Raw genomic sequence first — 22,802 nt, 5'->3', positions numbered from 1 at the left:
TATTAATCTTTTCTTCTACCAGAAGAGAACAATTCCTCTTACAGAATTTCCCCAAACCATTTCCATGGCTTTAGGATATACCATTTGCATTACAAATACTATTCCTTTTAGCCCTCCAGTACCCAGCAGAATATGACTGGATAACTACAGTCAAACAATGCTGAGAGGCATTTTCTCAAATAGGTTTGTCTGTTCTGCGTTGGGCAGTTACAGATACCTGACTAAAATGAAAGCGTGAAAGTAATTAATTCTTTGAAGCTAGATTTAATTCCATGCTATAAATGAATCTTTGATTATAGTGGTAACCAACTTCACTATTTCACTAGTCAAAAAACGTATCAAACACCCATTTATATCAGAACCGCTTTTTCCTTCTGAGTTTTATCAGAATTGTATTTTTTTGGTAAAAAAATATATTTTTGGTCAGGTTTAGAGAGAGAATTTATATACAGTAAGATTCATCAAATGGAGATGTACAATCCTGGGAGAGTTGTCAATGAATACAATTCTGTAACAACCACATAAGATAAACTTTCCATCACTCCAAAATGTTTCCTGTGCCCCTTTGTCATTAATCTCCCCTCACTCCCAGCCCCGATCAACCAGGGATGTGTTTCTGTCCCTATAGTTTTGCTTTTTCCATAAGGTCATATAAATGAAATCATAAAGTTTGTAGTTTTATTCTGGCTTCTTTCACCTAGCATAACTGAGATTTATTCTTGTTGCTGCATGTATCAGGAATCCATTTCTTTCTGTTGCTGAATAGCATTCCATCCTATAGAATGTGTTCATCCATTCACTGGTAGATAGACACTTCAGTTTGTTTCCAGTTTTTAGTGCTATGAATAAAGCTGTTGTAAACATTTGCATACAAGACTGTGTGCGAACATACGTCTGTATTTAACTTCAGTAAATACTTAAGAGTGGGATTACTGGGTCTCATGGTTAAGTGAATGTTTAACTTGACAAGCAAATGTCAAACTATTTTCCCAAGTAGCTGTGCCATTTTGCTTTCCCACCAGCAATGTCGGAGACTTCCCAATGCTCTACACCCTTGCCACAGTCTGGTTTCTTAAAATAACAATTTTAATAGGTGTAGAGTTGTACCTCATTGTGGTTTTGAATTTTACTAGTTTTAATCCTTAGATTGGAATACTACTGAAGCCAATGAGTCAAGTCCAGAGATCTAGAGAGAATACTGCTATGAACCCAAGAAATGATTCTCAGTTGTAATTGTGGGACTTGAAGGAAGCATTTAGTTTTTTTTTTTTTTTTTGATTTTATTTATTTGACAGAGAAAGACAGCACAAGTAGGCAGAGAGGCAGGCAAAGGGAGAGGGAGAAGCAGACTCCCCGTGAGCAGAGAGCCCAACACCGGCCTCCATCCCAGGACCCTGGGATCATGACCTGAGCTGAAGGCAGACACAACCAACTGAGCCACCCTGACGCCCCTGAAGGAAGCATTTAAAACACTAGACAAATTTGAACCACTGAATTTTTAGAAACATGTTTTTTTCTTATTTTGTTACTGAGGACTACTCTCTTCTCCCTTAGGAAAATTACTAACCATTGTTTTATAGCATGCCAAAAATTCAAAAATCAAAGCAATACTTATTGAACCCATGTTATACAAGGCTATATGTATAGATTATTACTTATTTGGTCCCCAATATCCATTCTTCTCTGCTTTCTTAGTAAGAAACCTCCTGACTTACCAGGGTTTGGAGCTAACTGGAATGTTAGCTCCAAATAAATCTCGGTCGAATAAATAAAATCTTTTCAGTCTCCCTTATGACTAGCTACAGCCACATGTTGTGGAAGGGTCACGCGGCAACTTCTAGGCGCCTCCCTTAAATATAGTTGGCAGGAGCCCATCGCTTTCTTTCTACTTTATCCCTTCCTCCTACCTGTTGGCTAGAGCTAAAGAAGCCACCTTGACAGTGATACAATTAGAAGCAACCTGAGTTCCTAAGAATTTTGTGGACCACATCAACCCTGGGCTGCCTACCTCTGGCTTTTTATAGGCAATAAATATTTATATCTTGTGGTAGATTGCAGATGTATCCCTAATTCTTCACTTCTCCCTATATCCATATCCTTGTCATCATCACGGGCAGAATGTATTCTGCACCCTCTGACTTCAGGCTCAGCCGATGTGAGCGCTTCATGGGTAGAAGCAATGGTGAGCTGGTTCTGAGCCTGAGCCTTAGGAGGCTCAGCATTTCTGCTTGCCATTTTTGTCCCTTCCTTTACCGGAAGAACAGTCCTGGTTAGCCTGCCCCTCATTCTCCAATCCGAGGAGGAAGGAGGCCTTCCGAGGCAAACCACAGACCTGCAGTGTGAGAAGCAGAGTTGCCTCAGCTGCCACAACTAGAGAAGAATCCAGTCAAGCTCAGCCTAAGTCTGCACAACCATAGCCACTAATTGTAAAAGATTATTCATTTAAGCCAATGAGTTTTGGCATGTTTTGCTATTTAGAAATACCTAACTGATACACTTGTTCAAGCTACTGTCATTTTGCCCACTATTTAGAAACTAACCAAATCCTAATTCAGATACAAAGGAGTCTAAGATAAAGTCCAAGCCCTCCAGGAGTATGCAATTAAATGGGAAATAGGAACAAAGTTAACGAGGAAAGGAAAATCTTTTCTTTTAAAGGCTGCTTTAACAACTGGATATATCCATAGAGAAAAAAAAAAAAAGAAATTTGATCCCCTCATCCCATACACAAAAATTGAAGAGGGACCTTAGACCTAAACAATAAAACACAGTGTTAAAATACATTTCTAGACCCAAGATGGAGCTGCTTCTGCCCAGCTTGCCACATCAGTAACCTGAGACTTAGGTAACTTTCCTGTCCCTGTAAACGCTCTGCCTGAACCAAAAACACAGTATATCCAGTCAACCGATCCCTAGACACCAAGCCAACTCTGGACTCTCTGCTTATTTCCTTGTTCCTTCTCACCCCAAACAAGGTTCACTACGTGGTCCGCCAATCAGATATTTACTTTTCTCTTCCTTGTTCTCTACTCTTTATTCCGTACAAGTCTTCTGCCTTCTGCCTCATTTTGCAGTTCTTCCAAAGGAGACAGATAGTCCACTTCGTGAAGTGTTGAAGCTTATTTGTATCACCTAAATGGTTTTCTTTCACCATTTTTTAACACCAGAAATATAAAGGTTGTATTTCCTAATTATACTGAGTGTTCACAATATGCTGCCTTAATAAAAGTAATTCATAGAATTTACTAAATACTTATGTGCCAGACTTTGAAAAACACTTTCACCTATATCATTTCTTTCTCAAAAACAATGCCATGGCTCTATATCCCTCTGTGTTTATAGGGGATAGCTACGTGTTTTTTTTTTTTTTATCTAACATTCTTTCCCCCTTATTTTGGTAACAGCACCTGAGTTTCCTTGGAGGGCTGGCTTCTCTCTTATACTTACTTCTTTGTGGTTTACTCCAGCATTGGCCTCAATCGGGTTCCTGTGTCAAACATTTGAAATCCTGATGACATCGCCAGATTCCTGGAACTACCCTCTCTCTTACTCTAGTGTTGTTTTTATCCAGATATGTGGTTCCTAAATTTTAGCATGCACAAGAATCACCTGGAGGGCTTGTTAAAACAGAAGTTTCTGGACCCCACCCCCAGAGATTTTGACTAGTAGTTCTGGGGCAGGGCTCACAATTTGCATTTCTAACAAGCTCCCAGCTGATGCTAATGTTGCTGGTCATAGGAGCTGGAGCAAGGAGGTGGATGGAACTAGGGGGTGTTATGTTAAGCGAAATAAGTCAGTCAGAGAAAGCAAATATCATATGATTTCACTTATATGTGGAATTTAAGAAATAAAACAGATGAATGGAGGGGAAGGGAAGGAAAATAAAATAAGATAAAAACAGAGAGGGAGGCAAACCATAAGAAACTTTTAACTATAGAGAACAAAGAGAGGGTTGCTGGTCGGGGCATGCGCTAAATGGGTGATAGGCATTAAGGAGGGCCCTTGTTGGGATGAGCACTGGGTGTTATATGTAAGTGATGAATCACTAAATTCTCCTCAAACCAATACTACACTCTATGTTAACTAAATTGAATTTAAATAAAAAATGCAAAGTCTGGGCCCTACCCTAGACTGACTGAATCAGACAGTCTGAGAAAGACCCAGAAATCTGAGTTTTAATAAAATTTCCAAATGATTCTTATGCACACCAAGGTTTGAGAGCCACTGTTCCATTAGTGCTCTTGAACCCTCACTACCTATTGGAATGATTTGGGAAATTTTAAAAATATTCAGAAGCTCAGGCACCTCCTTTAGAGAGTTTCATCTGATACTTGGAAACATCTCGCTAGAGACAAGTTTGCAGCTAAGGGTTGAGAAGAGCTGCTCTGAATCATAACGTTTTCCTTAGAAAGGAAAATAGGCCCAGGTATGTGCCTGCAGAAGTTGGGGGAGTGGAGAATGGGGGTAAGGGAACATTTATTTACTTAGATCATTAAGTAGGCTTCTTGACATATGAGTTTTGATGGCTACATAGTATTCCATTATAACCTATGAACTTTTTATTGAACATACACTAAGCTCCAGACACTGTCTTAGTTACAATCTGTATTAACTGTTTTACCCATAAAAAAACGGAGGCTGAGAGAAGCTCTGTTAATTGTTTGGACCTGGAACGGCCTGACTCCCAGACCCAAATTCTTCTCCATACTGAGGTTCTCTGTCTGATCGCTTGTGAGAAACACCTGAGTAACTTTGAAATGACATAAATCTGAGCTTCCCAGATGGTAGACATGTGGAGATTTGGGGAGAGTGCCATGCTCAGAGAGGACTTGGAAGCTCCTGCCCTTTCCCCATACCTTGCCCTATGCATCTCTTCCATCTGGCTGTTCCTGGTGACATCCTTTATAATAAACCCATAATCTATTATGTATATATGTATGTATGTATAGATGAATGAATGAGTGAATGCCTGGATTCCACAGGAGACTAAAGGAATCTAAACCTCCTGGGCGGGAGTTGGGCATCTATTTGTTTTTGGCTTTCTTTCCTTTTTTTTTTTTTTTTACTATTCCCCATGACTCCAATTCAAAGTAAAGGCTAAGACCCACTGCCCCACAGCATTCTGCTTCTCATGTTGATGGTATATATACCTATTTCCGACTTCCTTTTTCCTTTTTTGCTTTAGCAGAATCCCTTTCTTCTCCCTGTTTTGTTACTTCACCAAAGTCACAAAGAAAACATTCAGAAGGTCTAGAATGTATTTAGCTAGAATGTGGTATGGGCCAGAAGATACATGATGAGGGCACCTTACATTCAGAAAGGCTAGAGTACTTTCTCACTGCAGTGAGAAGTAATGAATGCGGTGGTAAGGGGCTGTCCTCCCAGGAGGTCAGAACAGTGTGTGTATCAGTGCAAAGGGTAAAGACACAGTTGAAAGGACACTGAATCAGATAGTAATTTTGAGTGTGGTCTGGGAATGGTTCCCTTATAATCAGCTGTTTTTAATCAACAGAGACAGAAAGGAAAGACAGTGTATCTCTGCCTCCTGTGAATTAGCAATGACCTCTGGGAAACAGAGCTTCAGAACTGATGAGGGGCCCAGCCAGTAGCCTCATACTGTAACCACGCTTGTTCTAAAAAATAATGTGTTTTATGTGCAACAGACACTACACAGTGCACATGCATGCAGTCTCTCTCCGTACTCCTCCATACACATGCATTAGATTACCCGAATCAGAATCATTCATAAAACAATGAGGAGAAAACTAGTAATAATGTTTAGAGGCAGATAAACTCAACAATATTTCAGTTGGGGTACATATTTTGCCAACCAACATATTTCTAAATATTTCTTCCTTTTCACCAAAATGTAAGTTTTTTTTTCCTTATGGTTGGTTATTTCCAAATTCCAAAGGAATAAATGAATAAAATTTTGAGCAATGTGTGTGCTGTATTGACAAGTTAAATTAGATGAACCCAATTTTGTCAGACATCAAAGAAACAGTGAGACTGAGAGTCATGAGTGAAGAAGGCTGGAGACCCTACAGGTATAATAGAAGAGTTCATTTCATCCAATTTAGTTACATTCATTCATTCATTCATTCATCCACTCACTCATTCAACATTTATTAAGTACCTAAGTGCCAGAAATGACTTCAAGCATCACCATGAAAACAAGGGTGGAATAAAAAAAAAAAATGGCTTTGAAGAAAAACCTAGTGACAGCTCCGAGTGTCTAAATGTATTGTTTCAGGAAATGATGATGAGACAGAAAAACCCAGAAACCGTCAGGATTAGGGGCTGCTATCTACCTGACCCACGCTCTGCGCTCACCGCCATTCTAAGGGGAACGCCCATATGGACACTACGTGCTACCAGTCAACGTGGGTCTCTAAACTGCTAGGCCATTTCTTCACAGTTTCTTTTCATGCCTCTGCTCTTTCTGAATGTGGAAACTCTATCAATGGCAACTGTGAATGTTATTACATCATATAGTTAAACAGCATTTGCTCATTTTGCTCACCATGTGAGAGATTTACATGTGGTAATTCAGTTTCAGAGATCAAAATGTTTCATTACCTAGGGATTATCATTCTCGCCTCAAGTTGAACAAAACATCATTGTGAAATAGTTGTGCAAGGTGATGAGTGTTCAGAAGGCTTACCTTTTCAGCATTTTTTTTAAGGATTTTATTTATTTATTTGAGAGAGGGAGAGACAGAGATAGTGGGAAAGAGCACAAGCAGGGAGTAGAGGGAGAAGCAGGCTCCTCGCTGAGCAGGGAGCCCGACATGGGGCTCGATCCCAGGACCCCGGGATCAGGACCAGAGCCAAAGGCAGACGCTTAACGACAGCCACCCAGGCACCCCCCTTTTCAGCATTTGCTACCTGTAGAAAACTTTGGATAATTTGTAAAATTTTGGCAGCTGAAGGGAAGAGATGGCACCTTTCTGACCACATCAGGGAGTGGACAGGGAGCATTGGCCGGTTGGCAGAGATGCACCTGAGATTAATTCATAGGAGAAACAGAAACGAAGCATTAGCACCCAAATAGCTTGTCAATAATTTTCTTCCTTAAAAGAAAATGGAAACATTCATACATATCTTTTTCTTTTTTAGCTGCCACTAAAAACATCTAAGGTGAGAAAGTACATTTTGTTCAATTCACTCAGGTACATGATGAATTCATAAATAAGCATGTAATATACACCTATGGTATAGATTTTAAAAACAGCTTTGTTGAGGTGTAATTCACATAGCTCAATCCACCCACTTAAAGTGTACAAATCCAATGGTTTAATATGTTCACACTGTTGTACATCCATAAGCACAATCAACTTTAGAGTTTTTTCATTACCCTGAAAAGAAACCTGACACACCTTACCCCCCAATCGCCCTCATCTTCCCCAGTCCTGGGTATCTACTACCCTATGACTGTCTCTACAGATTGGTCTATTTTGAATATTTCATATAAATAGAATCATATATGATCCTTTGTGATTTGTTTCTTTCACTTAGCATGTTTTCAAGGTTCATCCATGTTATAATATGCATCACTATTTCATTTGTTTTGGTTACAGAATAATATTCCATAGTATGGATACACCATATTTTGTTTATCCATTCATCAGTTAATGGACTGTTGGGTTGTCTCCGCTTTTTGGTATTATGAATAATGCTGCTATGAATTCTCCCGTGAAAGTTTTTGCATGGACATAGATCTTCGTTTCTCTTGGGTAATACCTAGGAGCAGAATTACAAGATAATATGGTAGTTCTATGTTTAACCATTTGAGGGTTTGCCAGACTGTTTTTCAAAGCAGCTGCACCATTTTATATTCCCACCAGCAGCATCTGGGTTCCAGTTTCTCCACATCTTTGACAACACTTGTTATTTTCTGTCCATTTGCTCATGACCATCTTTTTTTTTTTTAAGATTTTATTCATTTATTTGTCAGAGAAAGAGAGCACAAGCAGGGGGAGTGGCAGGCAGAGGGAGAAGCAGACTCCCCACTGAGCAGGGAGCCCGATGCCAGACTCGATCCCAGAACCCTGGGATCATGACCTGAGCCGAAGGCAGACGCTTAACCGACTGAGCCACCCAGGCGTACCAGCTCATGACTATCTTTGTAGGTGCGAAATGGCATCTCACTTCCATTTGTCTTTTTACCTTTATAATGATTTTTATTAAGCAGGTTTTTAGAGGGCAGAGAAAGGTGGTGAGACAGTGTTTTATAAACTCTAAGGACTGTCTTAATGTTTAGATGTGATTTTTTTTTTTTTTTTTTTTTGCCTGATCCCTCCCACCTCTCTTTGTAGTAGGACACCATGTTTTTCTTTGGTGGACCATCCTTTGTCCAATTGCAGTCTATATAATTTGAGTAGAGCTGACCTCTTCCCCCTACTTCCGAATGGGCACATGAAGCAAGCTGGCTAGTTGGAACCCTTGTATTAGATTGGGCTCTAGTCGGGAGAGAGAAAGCACACCAGTTATGTAAACAGAGAATTTAATATAACCAGGTATTCATAGGTATCAAGTAATTAACCAGGTAACTAAATAGGTAAAAAGAGAACTCTAAGAATTCTGGAGGTAGCAATTGCAGGAAGCAGCTTCTGCCCTTAGGGCAAGGGAAGAAAGGGAAGAGGTTAGAATTATTAAAACTTAAAAACTTGGAGAAGGAGCCCTGTGGAGCTGAAAACTCTGAGGAGGTAGGCTCTAAGTAATTGGTGCTGACATCTCTCAGTTCACGGGAGGAGCCCCGTGGGTCTGCTACCCGGGCAGATCTCAGAAGAACAGGCTCCAGCCAGCTAGTGCTGATATCTGGTTCTCTGGCTGGGGAAGAGGGGTGGAGGCAATGCAGCTGTGTTGGGAAGTTTTGCAAACTGGATTTAGGGACCATTGGTAGGAAATTGCTACAGTAAAGCAGTGACACTCACAAGAGCCTCAAGGAGTCTACAGTAATCTCCCAGGAAGAAGCATGTTCTTCTTTCCTCTCCCCTCCTTCCAGGGCCTGCCTGTAGCTCCCCTTATTGGCAGACTCTAAGAGAAAGCAGCTGCCCCCAGAGAACTAGTTTGCAGAGTCCCAGCCCCATCATCACCATGTAGAGTATAGAAAGGTGGGCTTGAGTTGGCACATTAAACCCCTTTGGCTATTCAGCATCCACACACACCCTTCTGTACAGATTGTAACTTTCATGGAACAATGAAACAACTCCCCGTGTCACCTACTGTGATGTCACGATCTTTCATACAAATGAAGATATTTTCACCCTCTTCACAAAATGAGAAGATGCAAAGTCCTCACCGTCATTGCAGCTATCTCTGAGCTATACTAATTACCCCCAAATTTCAGTCTCAGTCCCATCTGGAATTCTGTTACTTTAGGAGTAAATACACCATTTCTGAATCCAAACAAAGTGGACAGCAAGATGTATTGTTCAAAGTTCTGTCAATAGGGGCATTTCCCTCCATTGCTATCTTTCTGCGCCATCAGTGAATAGGGCTTTAATGCTGTGGCCGTTCACTTTTGGTTTGGGGCAGTGTATAGTATGAAAACATCTATAAGCCGGGTTCAAGCTTTTTTCTCCCTCAGTCAATGGATCATAGGAAAGCTCCTTGAGGTCATAAGTGTGAGTTGGGGGAAAGATGGCAATGCGGCACAGGTTGGTGTCAAAGAAGCATGAGAAAACTCACTCACGCACCTTACTTGTACGGGCTGTGCCTACGTAGGCTGGATCTCTTATGCACCATTCCCACTTGATGCACATGCCCAACCTCATGGCTTAATGGGCAGATAGCATCCAGTTAATTTCAGGAAGTTCAAGTTGCCTGGTCATTCGATGTCCTTTGGCTAGGACCTAGTAGCAAGCTTATAGCTCTTTGTCAAAGGATAATAATTATCTGCAGACAAGGATATTAATTTTTTCCAAAACCTTAGAGGTGTGTGCCATAATTCTTCTACTGTACTTGCCAGAGACTTCACACTGCTACAAAAACTTTGAGTTCGTTGGATCCAGTGGCCCAACCCAAAAAACAGCTTGCACTGTAGCCTAGACTTGCTGCAGAGCCTTATTTTGCTCTAGACCCCATTCAAACTCTCAGTCCTATGGGTTACTTAGTATTTTGGTCAAAGTAACAAATTAAAATATGGCATGTGTTGCCTCTAATACTCAAAATAGCCTACTAAGCTTTTGTGCCCCTCACCCCTTCTTGGGTGATACATGGTTGTGGTACAACAGTGTGTCATCAAGAGGTTATTCTGACATGCTAAAGAGCACTGGACTCTCAGGAATGTCACTGAGGTGGCAGACCCCTGAAATTTCATAGGGTCTATCTCCCACCCTCTAGCTCATAAAGCTTGACAAAGACATTTGTAGTACTTGCTACTTCCTGCTCATCAGATTTTATGTGCATAATGCCATCAACGTCGTGGGTAAGGGTGATGTTTTATGTAATGTCGAGATGATCAAGATCTCTGCAGACTGTATTATGGCTGAGAGCAGGTAAGCTGGCTTAGCATGAAGCAAGACTGTGAAGGTGTACTGTGGATGCTGTCAAGGAAAAACATACTGCTTTTGGTGGTCCTAGCAAATGGTTAAAAACTAGGGGGGCAGGGAAGAGGAAAGCATTTTCCCTATCAGGTTCAAGGAGCTGTGTGGATTTGTTCCAGCAAAGAGAATACATCTGGAAGAGCTGTTTCAAATGAGTCACCCTCTGATCAACATTAAAGTAATGTAGTCATGCTTTAAAACCCATCTGCCTCCTGCACAGACCAAATAGATGAGTTAAATGGAGATGTAATAGGAATCAACACTTCTGCATCAATCAAGTGTTTGATGATGGTAGTAATCCCTGTAATCATTCCAACGACATTCTATTCTTTCGGTTCGCTATCCTGGTAGGGAGGAAAAATTCCAACAGCTTCCCCTTGACTTTTCATAGCCTAGTGACCCTTAGTCCATAAATGAGGGAGCTAACATGGGGGACACACCAGTTGCCTAGTATGTCTTTCCCAATTATACATTCTGGAGCTGGGGAGAAAACAAAGGTCCACAAGCCCACTGGGATTCAAACTTGGCCTATAACTCAATGAATCACCTGATCCCTGTAAAGCCCTACTCTGAATGTCTGAGCAGCAACATCTGGGTCCCTAGCAATTAGGATCATTTGAGAACCAGTATCTAATAATCCCCCAAAGTCTGGGTGTTTTTATTCCCCCGTGCACATTCACTGTAGGAAATGGCCACAGGGAAAATCATAGCAGCGCTTCAGTGTCTTTGCTCAAAAGAACCCAGCCTCCACTTAAATTGAAGGGCTCTGGGGCCTCTGAACTCATTTAGGTCTGGAAACTGGATGAAAGGCTATGACTATCCTTTCTGATGGACGTGAGTGACTTCATTCTCACGTATTTGACAAATATGTATTGAGACATTCTACTCTTAGTACACTTTTTTGTTTAGAACACTATCATAATTATTATAAAGGAAAGCCAATGATCTAGTCAGATCTCACAAAAAAATGTAATTGTAAAAAGTACTTCAAGTGGATTCATATCTAATATTATCGATAAAACTTATGTCTTAAAATATTAGCCTAATGAGGCCATCTAAAGGCAAAGATTTTAAAATAATTTCTTTACCATCCTTTACATTTTGGGTTTTTTTCCTGTGTATATTTTATAATGTACAGTAGTAAACCTATGTAGTTTATAAACATACATTTACAGGTATACACAGTTCTTTTACTGACAAGAATGTATGATTAAAAATTAAAAATTCAGAGGCCACCAATCTAGGATCATATAAGAAATCACTTCCTATGCTCAGTCCAGACACTTCTTTTGCCTTTATTCCTAATTAGTTCTGGATCTCAAAAAATATAGACAGAGTTATACCAAGTTTTTGTATTTTTTCATTTACATCTAAACTAAGAACTCTTAAAAGCTATAGTATGATGACATTTTTTTAAAAACATTTTAAAGAATACAAACTATTCATTCTATCCACCCATGAAAATCTATTCTTTAACCTGTCAAATCACAGACAACTTGCTTTACCAGGTGCAGAGACATAAATTACTGTCTATGCATAAATAGAAAACAGGAAATTTTACTTTTGAAACTCAGCTGCTCTGAAATGACTTCTAGTTTTAATTTACATACCCGTGGGGATGAGAAATGGCTGCAGGGCTTCAAAAATATAGGGAATACAGACTCCTGCCCAAACTCAACTACAAATACTTTTTTGAAGTGTTCATAAAAAACAGTGGTTTTCAGAAACACTATTTTTCAGTCTGGCAAACTTCAGAGTTCAAAAGCACATGGACTCCACGTTTATCCCCAACAAAGCTAGTAGCTACCCTCTAAAGCAGAGGTTCTCAACATTTTCTTTTTGCCAACCTGCAAAATGGATTGCGCTATGTATCCCATGGTGCCACGCGCCCTTCCCCGAGTCATATGGAGAAAAGCAAGGAGTGCTAAGGATTTCTGGGGTGGTGTTAGGACGGTACTATTCACAAAAGAATTTTACAAAGGTATGAGATTCTTTTGTTAAAATATTTTAAAAGTAATTTATAAATATATAAATATATATGACTAATCAGTTTTAAAATATTAAATAATGTATTATCCTAATAGATTATTTTTAATATTTTAATTTAAAAATTGCTATTTTATAAAAATAAGTTGGCTTTTCTAGCTCTCCAGTTCAGACACTATTAATAGGTGACCAGATAGCACTGAATAAATATAAATATTTTGGTTTCCTGGACCCAATTTCAATGCGTATTGGGGGTTTAGACCTTACACGTATAAGCAGTGCCCAGCTGGGCGTCTTACAATTCAACTCAATTCTGGCATTATCTACTGGGAGATAGTATTAGATCCCACAGGTTAAGGGTTCAGTACTTCAACTGCCACCTCCTCTGCCCCCTCGCCCCTTCAGACCCATACAGGCTGTTATCCATGCTTCTGACTTCTGGCTATAAATCAGAAGTTCCCACAACACTCTTCTCCATTAAATTAACTTGCTAGAGGACTCAAGGAACTCAGAGAGACATTTTACTTACTACATTACAAGTTCATTATAAAATGATGTAACTCAGGAACAGCCAGATGGAAGAGATGCATAGGGCAAGGTATGGGGAAAAGGCAGGAATTTCCAAGCCCTCTCCAGGTGGGTCACTCTCCCCAGTCTCCACTCATTAACCTGGAAGCTCTCCAAACCCTGTCCCTGTGGGATTTTATAGAGGCTTCAGTACATAAGCATGATTGATTAAATCAGTGGCCATTCTCCTTCCCCTCATCCCCCCCCCCCGCCCGCCCTCCCCGCCACCGCAGAGGTTGGGGGTGGGGTGGGGACTGAAAGTTCCAACCCTCTAATCACATGATTGGTTCCAAAGGTAACCAGCTGTCATCCTTAGATGTTTTTCAAAACCATCTCATTAACATAAGAGACACCTTTAAACTCTCATCACTTAGGAAATTCCAACAGTTTTGGGATCTGCGAGCCAACAACCATGAACAAAAACCAAATATATATATACTTATTATAAGTCACAATAATCCTTGTTAAAAAGACAAATACCTAAAATTTATTCATTTTAGCATATTGAAAATATCATCAGTGTGCATTTCACTTGCTTTATCACTTTGTCTGCATTTGATTTGGTAATCCTCTCATTCTTAAAGATTTTATTTATGAGAGAGAGCACAAGTGCATGGCGGGGAGGGGTGGCGGCACAGAGGGAGAGGGAGAAGCAGAATCCCTGCTGAGCAAGGAGCCCGAAGTGGGGCTCAATACAGGGACCCCGAGATCATCATCTGAGCTGAAGGCAGACCCTTAACCGACTGAGCCACCCAGGTGCCCCCCTAACGCTCATCATTCTTTTTATTTATTTATTTTTAATTTTTTTAAGATTTTATTTATTTGACAGAGAGAGAGAGAGATCACAAGTAGGCAGACAGGCAGGCAGGCAGAGGGAGAGGGAAAACAGGCTCCCCGCTGAGCAGGGAGCCCGATGCGGGGCTCGATCCCAGGACCCTGCGATCATGACCTGAGCCAAAGGCAGAAGCTTAACCGACTGAGCCACCCAGGCGTCCCTCTTTTTATTTATTTTTAAAGATTTTATTTATTTATTTGACAGAGACAGACACAGCGAGAGGGGGAACACAAGCAGGGGGAGTGGGAGAGGGAGAGGCAGGCTTCCCGCGGAGCAGGGAGCCCGATGCGGGGCTCCATCCCAGGACTCTGGGATCATGACCTGAGCTGAAGGCAGACGCTTAGGACTGAGCCACCCAGGTGCCCCCTAACTCATCATTCTTGACAATTTTTTTTCCCCTCACAGAAACTATAGAGCTATATTCGCTTTTTCCCAGTATCTTTTCCTTCTTTTTAAAAAAGTTCCTTTAAAAATTTAAAACAGAATCATGAAAGGATAATCAAGCCCTAACCTGACTTGCTAGGTAACACAACCTGTGTGTTATTCCTAGTGTACTTTTTTTTAAAGATTTTATTTATTTATTTGACAGAGAGAGACACAGCGAGAGAAGGAACATAAGCAGCAGGAATGGGAGAGGGAGAAGCAGGCCTCCGCCAAGCAGGGAGCCTGATGCAGGGCTCGATCCCAGGACCCTGTGATCATGACCCCAGCCAAAGGCAGACACTTGATAACTGAGCCACCCAGGGAGCCCCCTAGTGTACTTAAGGCTAGAACTTCACTTTCTACCCAAAAAAAGCATCTCTGAATTCAACTGAAAATATTCCTGTAGAAAATGGAAATGGTCTCAAATTTGAGAAAGATCGTTTATTTTAGCCATTACGAGACTTTGTTCATGATGTACTTCATACCTGATCATAAAACCCTAATGATAGATTCAGAACCACTACTCAAAGGTGTCCCAAGCAGCACAAAGTTAGGAGCTAATCATCAGCTTCCCACTTTTCCAACTTTATACTTCAATATTATAGCACAGAAACATTGCAATTTTGGTCTGATGAGTAACTCAAACAATTGGGGAGAGGCTGAAAAAGACGTTTGATTATTCAATTCCTAATATAATCAGCCCTTTAGACATTTTATTAAAAAACTTAAAATGTAGGGCGCCTGGGTGGCTCAGTCGTTAAGCGTCTGCCTTCGGCTCAGGTCATGATCCCAGGGTCCTGGGATCGAGTCCCACATCGGGCTCCCTGCTCAGCGGGAAGCCTGCTTCTCCCCCTCCCACTCCCCCTGTGTTCCTGCTCTCACTGTCTCTCTCTGTCAAATAAATAAAATCTTTAAAAAAATAAAAAAATAAAAAACTTAAAATGTATATACTACATAATGTTAAAATTCTGATGACCCTTTAGACACGTTTTAAATAACATTCGTAGCCAATCTTAAGAGTGTTATTTTGGAATTTTTGCTATTGAATTTAACATTCACTTTTAAAAATCATCCTCCTTAGTGGACAAATGGAACTCAAAAAAATTGTTTTTCCCCCAGGACCCTATAAACAGTTAAGAGACTCTTTAGGGAAACTGAGTGAAATGATCTTTAATCAAGAATTATCTTGCTAGGGGGCGCCTGGGTGGCTCAGTCGTTAAGCGTCTGCCTTTGGCTCAGGTCATGATCCCAGGGTTCTGGGATGGAGTCCCACACCGGGCTCCCTGCTCAGTGGGAAGTCTGCTTCTCCCTCTCCCACTCCCCCTGCTTGTGTTCCTGCTCTCACTGTCTCTGTCAAATAAATAAATAAAATCTTAAAAAAAAAAAAAAGAATTATCTTGCTAGGGGAGCTTGGCTGCTTCAGTCAGTAGAGCTTGCAACTCTTGATCTCAGGGTTGTGAGTTCAAGTCCCATGTTGGGCATAAGAGATTACTTTAAAAAAATTTTTTTTAAAAGGAATTATCTTGCTAAATTAATGCAACAAATATGAGGCGAACACTGGTTGAGCCTCAAAAAAAATGCACTTCCTACACAATCCCTGCTTCACGACAGCAAAAAAGAAAACCAAGAGAGTAAAACAAAGAATGTAGGGAACAGAAATGACAAAGCAAATTTCTGGATAAGGGCAAGAAGTGTGTGGATGACAGGTGAGCAACATATGTGGCAGAAAACCTTTCCACATCGGAGGACAGAGGACTCTAGGATAAGTATCTCCAGGGGTGAGGAATTATCCCATATTATCATATAGAAAATTGTAAGTTCCTTTACAAAATTATTGGAAAATGTGGCAAAACCAAGTCAGATGCTTAAAGAAAATGAGGACATTATTAACTTCTGGAATAACAACAAAGTAGTATAAGAAATAAATTTCTTACAAAAATCATAGCATTGCTATGATTTGGTTGGTTCAGTGGGGAACAAAGTTTATAGTTATAAAATGCAAATATTTTATCTGGGATGTATAAAGACTGAACTATTGTATTAGAAAAATGGAGTCATACAAGTAAGCAAAGTTTCCACTTTCTAACAGAAAGTCAAGTAATTGGACGATGGACCAAAAGGTAGCAGCATACTCCTATTATTTGGAATATAAATTCTACAACTGCTACATGAATTAAATAAGAAATTTTCCTCTGTGAATGTTTTCCTTTGTTGTATGATTTGTTTTTACACTATTTGCATATAATGTTGGGGGGTAGGGGCAGTGGTAAGACAGAAAGAAACAACAGTTTTACACTGAAAAATAATCTCCAGAATGCCTAAACCCATCCATCCTGGTTTGTTCTTTTCTTCTTTTTTCTTTTCTTTCTTTTTCTTTCTTTCTTTCTTTTCTTTCTCTTTCTTTCTTTCTACAAATAATTTTAGGCAAAGGCTTATGGGTCAATATTTATTTATAAAAATAGCAGTCTTTTATTGTAAGTACTTCCACAGTTTTAAAAAGAAATCTGTTTTTCACATTTGAATGTCTTTAAAAGTATTCAAGGAATTCATTCCTTATCATTCTGCTTTTCAGAAAGTACTTTTGAGGTAGATCTGTTCCGGATTCTTTTTCTTTTTCTTTTCTTTTCAGAGGCAGGTGATTTTGTATCCTGTGCTTTCTTCTTTTTCTTCAAACAGCTAAGAGGATTGGGGCCACTTATTTTCTTGTGTTTTTTTCTTCTTCTCTGTTCCGGGTTTTTCACTAAACCCTGTTCTTCTTTGAGTTGCTTGATACTTTGTTTCTCGTGCACTGAGACAAGTTGACCTGACTCTACTGCTTTAACAAAAGCAACAGTTTTGGGAGAAGGTTTGTCCAAGACTATAGTGTTCTGAATAATAAACATGAGTGGAACTCCAGGTTTTTTCTTTACTTTCATAGACAAATTCTGATCCTATTGAAAGTAAAAATAGAATTGTTTAGTTCAAATATGCCAATTATATAAGATGCCTTAAGTAGTAAAAATAAAAGAGATCACAAGTTTTACTTTTCAAATCAGTATGTCTCACTAATGGGGATATACTTTATAATTTTAAAAAAGGAAGACAAAGATGAAATCTGAGCACAGTTAAGTGAAAACAATGTGAACTACACTTATCAATGTTCTAGGACCACAAATTACAAACTAAGGCAATGGTAAATATGTGGAGGCAATGTCCCATGTTTCTACTCTAAGACATGCTTCAAAAAGGGTTAAGAATGTTAACAGAGGTTGTAGGAATAGCAATAAAGTAAGAATTAGCTGACTCACATTCTAGATTCAGCTCTGCATCTAACCATGTGATTTTATAATTCTAAAAGCGTATTTAAGCAAATCTGTATGTACATGAGCTCATTCGATAATATCAACACTGAGAGTCTCTCTTTCCCCCTCCTGGTCTTTAGAAGTCAGAAACAGTTCCATATTGGTAGCACTTTTTCAAATAATATGAAACATGACTTTTTGAGGGAAAAATATGAAATAAAGGAACACGAGAAAACGCTGATGAACACAGATAAAATCTTTGCTCTACTTATTTTCCCTTCAAGAACCCTGAAACATACAATCACATCTCTCTGTCAATAATTTTACTTAAAAAAAACTTCAGAAAGAAGAAAAATCAATATGCTTAAGGTTCTCTTCTCAAATTCTCCAATGACAACTGCTTTCACTGACTGCAAATTAACTTAAAAGCCTGCATTTTAAAAAGTCGAGACATTTTAACAAAGCACTTCCACCTAATTTTTTCTGATTATATGTAGCTCCATACGAAGCATAGAAATGATTAAAATTGACTCTGGTTTTAAAAGCAGTATCACCTGTGTTGCCACAAAATAATGATGAGGATTTCCCTCTTCAACCATGGAGAGCAAACATTCTGATCCACTCACAGCATTCTTGAAATGGGGACAATTTCGGACTTGGCATTTTTGTGCAATCAGTTTTGCCCCATATAAGTCTTTTCCCAATGTTTCTAACTCTTTTAACACACACCTGGAAAAAAAAAAAAGTTATTAACAGCTCACAATTATTATAGATACATATCGTTGTTCACATAAAGCAAGTATTAAAAAAATACCCAATTTTTAAGAAAGTAAAACTATACCATTACAATCTGAATTTGTCATGTGTTGGCCCCAATCATATGGCAGCCAGTTCACTCTTTAAAAAACCTGGAAAATACAACCATTGAGTAGAAGGAATCACAGTTAAAATTTACTGAGCATTTACTATGTGTCAGGCAGCATGCTAATTGCTCTTTACATAACTTCTTGCTTAAATCTCAAACCAGCCCTGAGTTAGGCACCTTACTTGAAAATTACCCGTATTTTAGAGCACCCCACTCTGAGAGATTTCAAGCAACATGCTCAAACACAACTAATAAGTGGTAGAAATGTGAATCCAAGTAGTTGACAACAGATGCCTTGCCCCAACCTTACTGCTATATGCTTCTACTTCAAGTACAAATTGGTACACTTTAAACTATTTTCAGTACAGAAAAGTAAAAATTTTCAAGTCAGTTTAATAACAATCACAACTTCCTTTTTCACTCTGCATTTTCATATTAATATAAGTCAGTGTTTTTCCAAGTGTCAGCTAAAAACTACCCATATCAAAATGACATAGTGATAATCACATTAATTTCTACTCCTTTCTCATTCCCACATCCGCACCTCTTGAGGAGCCAAATATTAGCATTTTAATAAGCTCCCCAGGCACGTCTTCCATCACAGAAAGGAAGAAAGGAAGAACTAATTAATTCTAAGTACTGAGTCAAAAATTTCTTAAGCTCTAGCCAGCCCTTGTCAGACTCTACCTTGCCTCACTCTCTTTATCATCCCTTTAGTTTTTGTTTAAGAAGAGATTTTGCTTTCTAGTCATCGGTTCTGAACTCTTTTTCGGAGTTTCAGGCCCAAACTGCCAAGTATTTTTTGAATATTTCCTAGGGATATATATCAACTCTTTAAATTCACATCTAAAATCTAAGTATTTCCCTGCCTCCAAAATTCTCCTCCAGGGCATGCTATCTCTTTGGCTATATGAGCTTCCCAGACGCTGGGTGTAAGTCAGAAATCCTAACTGACCTTCTTCTTCACCCCTATCCCCACCCCTACTCCATCAGCTGTTAGTCCTATCTCGGCTGTTGCTATCTATCTCATAATGTCTCTTTGTAGAACCCTTGGGTTCCTGCCCTCCCTCTCTGAAGTTCAGGCTCCCATTATTTCTTGATTGGACGACCACAAAATGAGTTTGCCTGCCTTCACGCTCTTGCTTCTCCAACTTAGGCCTCACACCATTAGCTTTTCTGAGAGACCGCTGTTGGGTCTGATAGCATTTATCTCTTCATGATGCACACCAAGAACTGACAGAGTAATATGCTTTAAAATAAACCACCAGTAGGCTGTGTGTGTGTGGGCAGGGGGAAGGAGGGAGCGGTAAATGAAACAAGACTGGCCATGTCAGTAATTTCCAAAGCTGGGTGATAGACATTTCATTATATTACTCTACTTTTGTGTAGGTATAAAATATTCTGGAAGTTAAATTCTTTAGGGAAAAAATGCTATAGAATGTAATTTCATGCAGTACTTTCCAAGCTTTTTTGTTATAGCACTATATTAAAAATGCGACTGTTTCTATGGCACACAGGGGTCAATGAACAGGTTTTGCATAGCCAGAAGTGATGAACTCCAGGCACAAGCCAACTAAGGACTTGTCTGGCAGCCCTAAAGGCTAAGGGGATAAAAAACTGTGGGGTATCTATAACCATTTTGAGGCGCTACTTGACTATGGAAAGCTGTTCATGAAGAAGTATTATGTGAGAAAACAGGCCAATGATACTGTGTGCCCAGTAAGAGCCCATTCCTGTGTGTGTGTGTGCGTGTGCATGTGTACATATAAAGAACTGGATGAATGACACAGCACGTTGACAGTGGTAATTCACTGGTGTGGTATTATGGGTCATTTTCATTTTCTTTTTCTACTTTTTTAAAGTAAATAATCGACCATGAAGGGGAAAACCCCTACGTTCCTTAGTAGTTCATGTTGTAAGTTCGATTTACCTTCTTCCCAGCTTCACTTCCAATTATACCCTGTGCTCTAACCTCTTTTCCAGGCATTTTACAACTCCATTTCTTTATTCAAGAGGCTCCACAAGTCATTTCTCTCTTTTCGGACACTCAAAATAGTCCTTCCCCTCAGAACCAAAAGGTGACTGGGCTCAAAAGTTACCTCCTTCATGAAACCTGCCATGATTCCATCCCCCCTCCCCTCTCCAGGAGGTTCCATCGTAAGTGTTCCCACACTGAGGGAGTGCCAACACACCCATCGAGAGTGACTGCTGCACTCTACTGGCCACGAGGGCTGGAAGTCTGTCCTGCTCACCAAGTTATCCTCAGCGGCTCGAGCAGTGCCTGGCATCTGGCTGGTACTTCATAAAGACAGCCGAATAAACAAATGACCCTGGGCCAAGCTCTTAACCTCGAGTTCTAAATTATCTTTCTGGAAATCGAAGATATTACCTCACAGGGCAGTTGTGAGGCTTGAAAAATTTTCATTTACACCAGAAAAAGCTGCCATTTAAAGGGGGTGGGTTTTGCATACCAGCAAGTGCCCTACGTACACTATACCTCGTTTGATCCTTACAGCAACTTTATTCGTTACGGTCTCTTCCTTACAGATGAGAAATCCAAGGCCCAGGGATTAACTCGCAGAAAATCACAAAGCTGGTAGGACTGGGACCTAGATTCGAAGCCAGGTCGCACTACAAAGCACTGGTCTTATCTGCCAGGCCAACGAAGCGAGTATTTGCAGGGCAATGTTACTTTCTACCTACATTGCAGGCACTCGCCTGACCTCCTTAGCGCCTCCACTTCACTGTCAACTCCTCGTGGGTGGGGCGTTTTGCACGTCGTGGCCTCGCCTCTACCACACCCGCGGGATCCCCGGGCCTCCTCCCCGGACCCGCCTGGCCCACCTGGTGGTGCACAGCTGTGTCTCGCCCATGAGGTAGCGGGGCAGCTGCTCCCGCAGCTGGATACGGCCGCGCAGCGCCGCCTGACAGAAGGTACCGTCCAGCAGGATCTGGTACGGCTCGCGAACTCCGAAATTATTGCGGAAGAAGCCGAGATGCTTCTTGACATGTTTCTGCCTCGTGATCTTCATGCCTGGCTTACAGGGACCGAGACCCAGGGAGGTAGAACACTCTTACCCCGACCGCCCGCTCCTCCCGGAAGTAAAGCGCCTTTGCCCCCGGAAGCAAACGCCCCCATCTGCCGGGCCTGCCCCTGATTACGTCACGCCCGGACCAGCGCGCGTTTCATTCACAGTGCCCGCGCTTTAAGGTGCGCGCCCTCGGGTTAGTGCTTGCGTCTGGCGCGTTACTGTGCGTGCGCTCCGCCTCTCAAAGATTGGCAGTATAATAATAACCAACGAGAATATGGAACCTTAATATGCTACGGGCATTATTCTAAGTAATTTACCATATATTATTCCCTTTAGTGTTTATAATTCTCAAGTGGGGAAAGGAAAGTGATCAGAGTAATTGGACAACTCCGTCTGACTGACCAGGTTTGTCCCAGTTGCCTTCCCTCAAAGAAGTTAAGCACGTTTGGTAAGGGCACGCGGTTCTTTAGTGTTAGAACTATCACTGGAGACCAGGACTGAAGTTAAGGGCTGCCTGTAGTTCCAATGTTCTTGCTACCCACCCTCCATACGTACTACTGTTCCTGAGTGCCAAACTTAGGGCAGAAGATCGCACCATTTTGCATCTCCGCCCATTAAGACCATTCTAAATCACTTACACAGGGTGTTTTAGGAAAAAATGCTCAAGGGCTTCGTTTTCTAAGTGTCGGAATCCCTAAACTTGAGCCCTAGTTCTGCCAGGAACCCAAGCCGTTTCACTTTGAGCAACAATTCAAAAAAAGCTGGGTTCAGTTCCGCACTGTCAAACTGGTTGGCAGGACTAGACTATTTTTAAGAACCCTTTATATGTCTATGGTCTCTAAGATATGAAGACTACACGCTGGACTCCAGTAATAGGAAGGGAAAAAGATGACCGAAAGTTTACAAGTTACTTGGTCAACTCCATTAATGAAGAGTTAATCAGAAAAATTTGTTCCCCAGCAGCTAATTGCCAAGCATCCGCTTCAATTCAGAGCAAGATAATCAAAGAATGGGGAGAATAAAATTTTGCATTTTTGTCCTGGCCTGGAATCTGTCCCAGATCTAGTTTTGGCTAACGATTGAGAGAAAGAACCAATACAGAAAAGTGATTTACAAGGTGATTGAGATGTATTATTTGCATTTGGGATTTTATTTCAAGGTACAGGTTTATGGAATTGGAACTAAGATATTCTATAATGATTCTCATGTCCTGATTCCCAGCACAACGTCACTTAGATGGGTGCTTTTATTTCACTGAAAATAA

General features: G+C 40.5%; 1 protein-coding gene across 1 annotated transcript; it reads right to left on the bottom strand.

Moving 5' to 3' along the window:
* Window positions 1-15,288: 15,288 nt before the first annotated feature.
* UTP23 (UTP23 small subunit processome component) lies at window positions 15,289-21,599 on the bottom strand. The gene is made up of 3 exons (XM_025871024.2): window positions 21,351-21,599; window positions 18,196-18,370; window positions 15,289-17,290 (listed from the first exon to the last, which is right to left on the bottom strand). The coding sequence occupies exons 1-3, from the start codon at window positions 21,536-21,538 to the stop codon at window positions 16,907-16,909; spliced, it is 747 nt and encodes a 248-aa protein (XP_025726809.1). The 5' UTR covers window positions 21,539-21,599; the 3' UTR covers window positions 15,289-16,906.
* Between the last annotated feature and the right edge of the window lie 1,203 nt (window positions 21,600-22,802).

Source organism: Callorhinus ursinus, unplaced genomic scaffold, assembly GCF_003265705.2.
Source record: "Callorhinus ursinus isolate GAN/ISIS: 27379988/994484 unplaced genomic scaffold, GSC_fseal_2.0 scaffold5, whole genome shotgun sequence".
Classification (NCBI taxonomy): domain Eukaryota; kingdom Metazoa; phylum Chordata; class Mammalia; order Carnivora; family Otariidae; genus Callorhinus; species Callorhinus ursinus.
This window is presented reverse-complemented; position numbering and strand designations above follow the sequence as displayed.

Bases quoted from the DNA above. Each gene is read 5' to 3' on its own strand.
- UTP23 (XM_025871024.2), bottom strand. From the start codon at position 21,538: ATGAAGATCACGAGGCAGAAACATGTCAAGAAGCATCTCGGCTTCTTC. The intron at 18,371-21,350 runs GTGGGCCAGGCG...TTTTTTTTCCAG, and splicing joins ACACAGCTGTGCACCACCAG to GTGTGTGTTAAAAGAGTTAG. The intron at 17,291-18,195 runs GTGATACTGCTT...TACTTTCAATAG, and splicing joins ATTATTTTGTGGCAACACAG to GATCAGAATTTGTCTATGAA.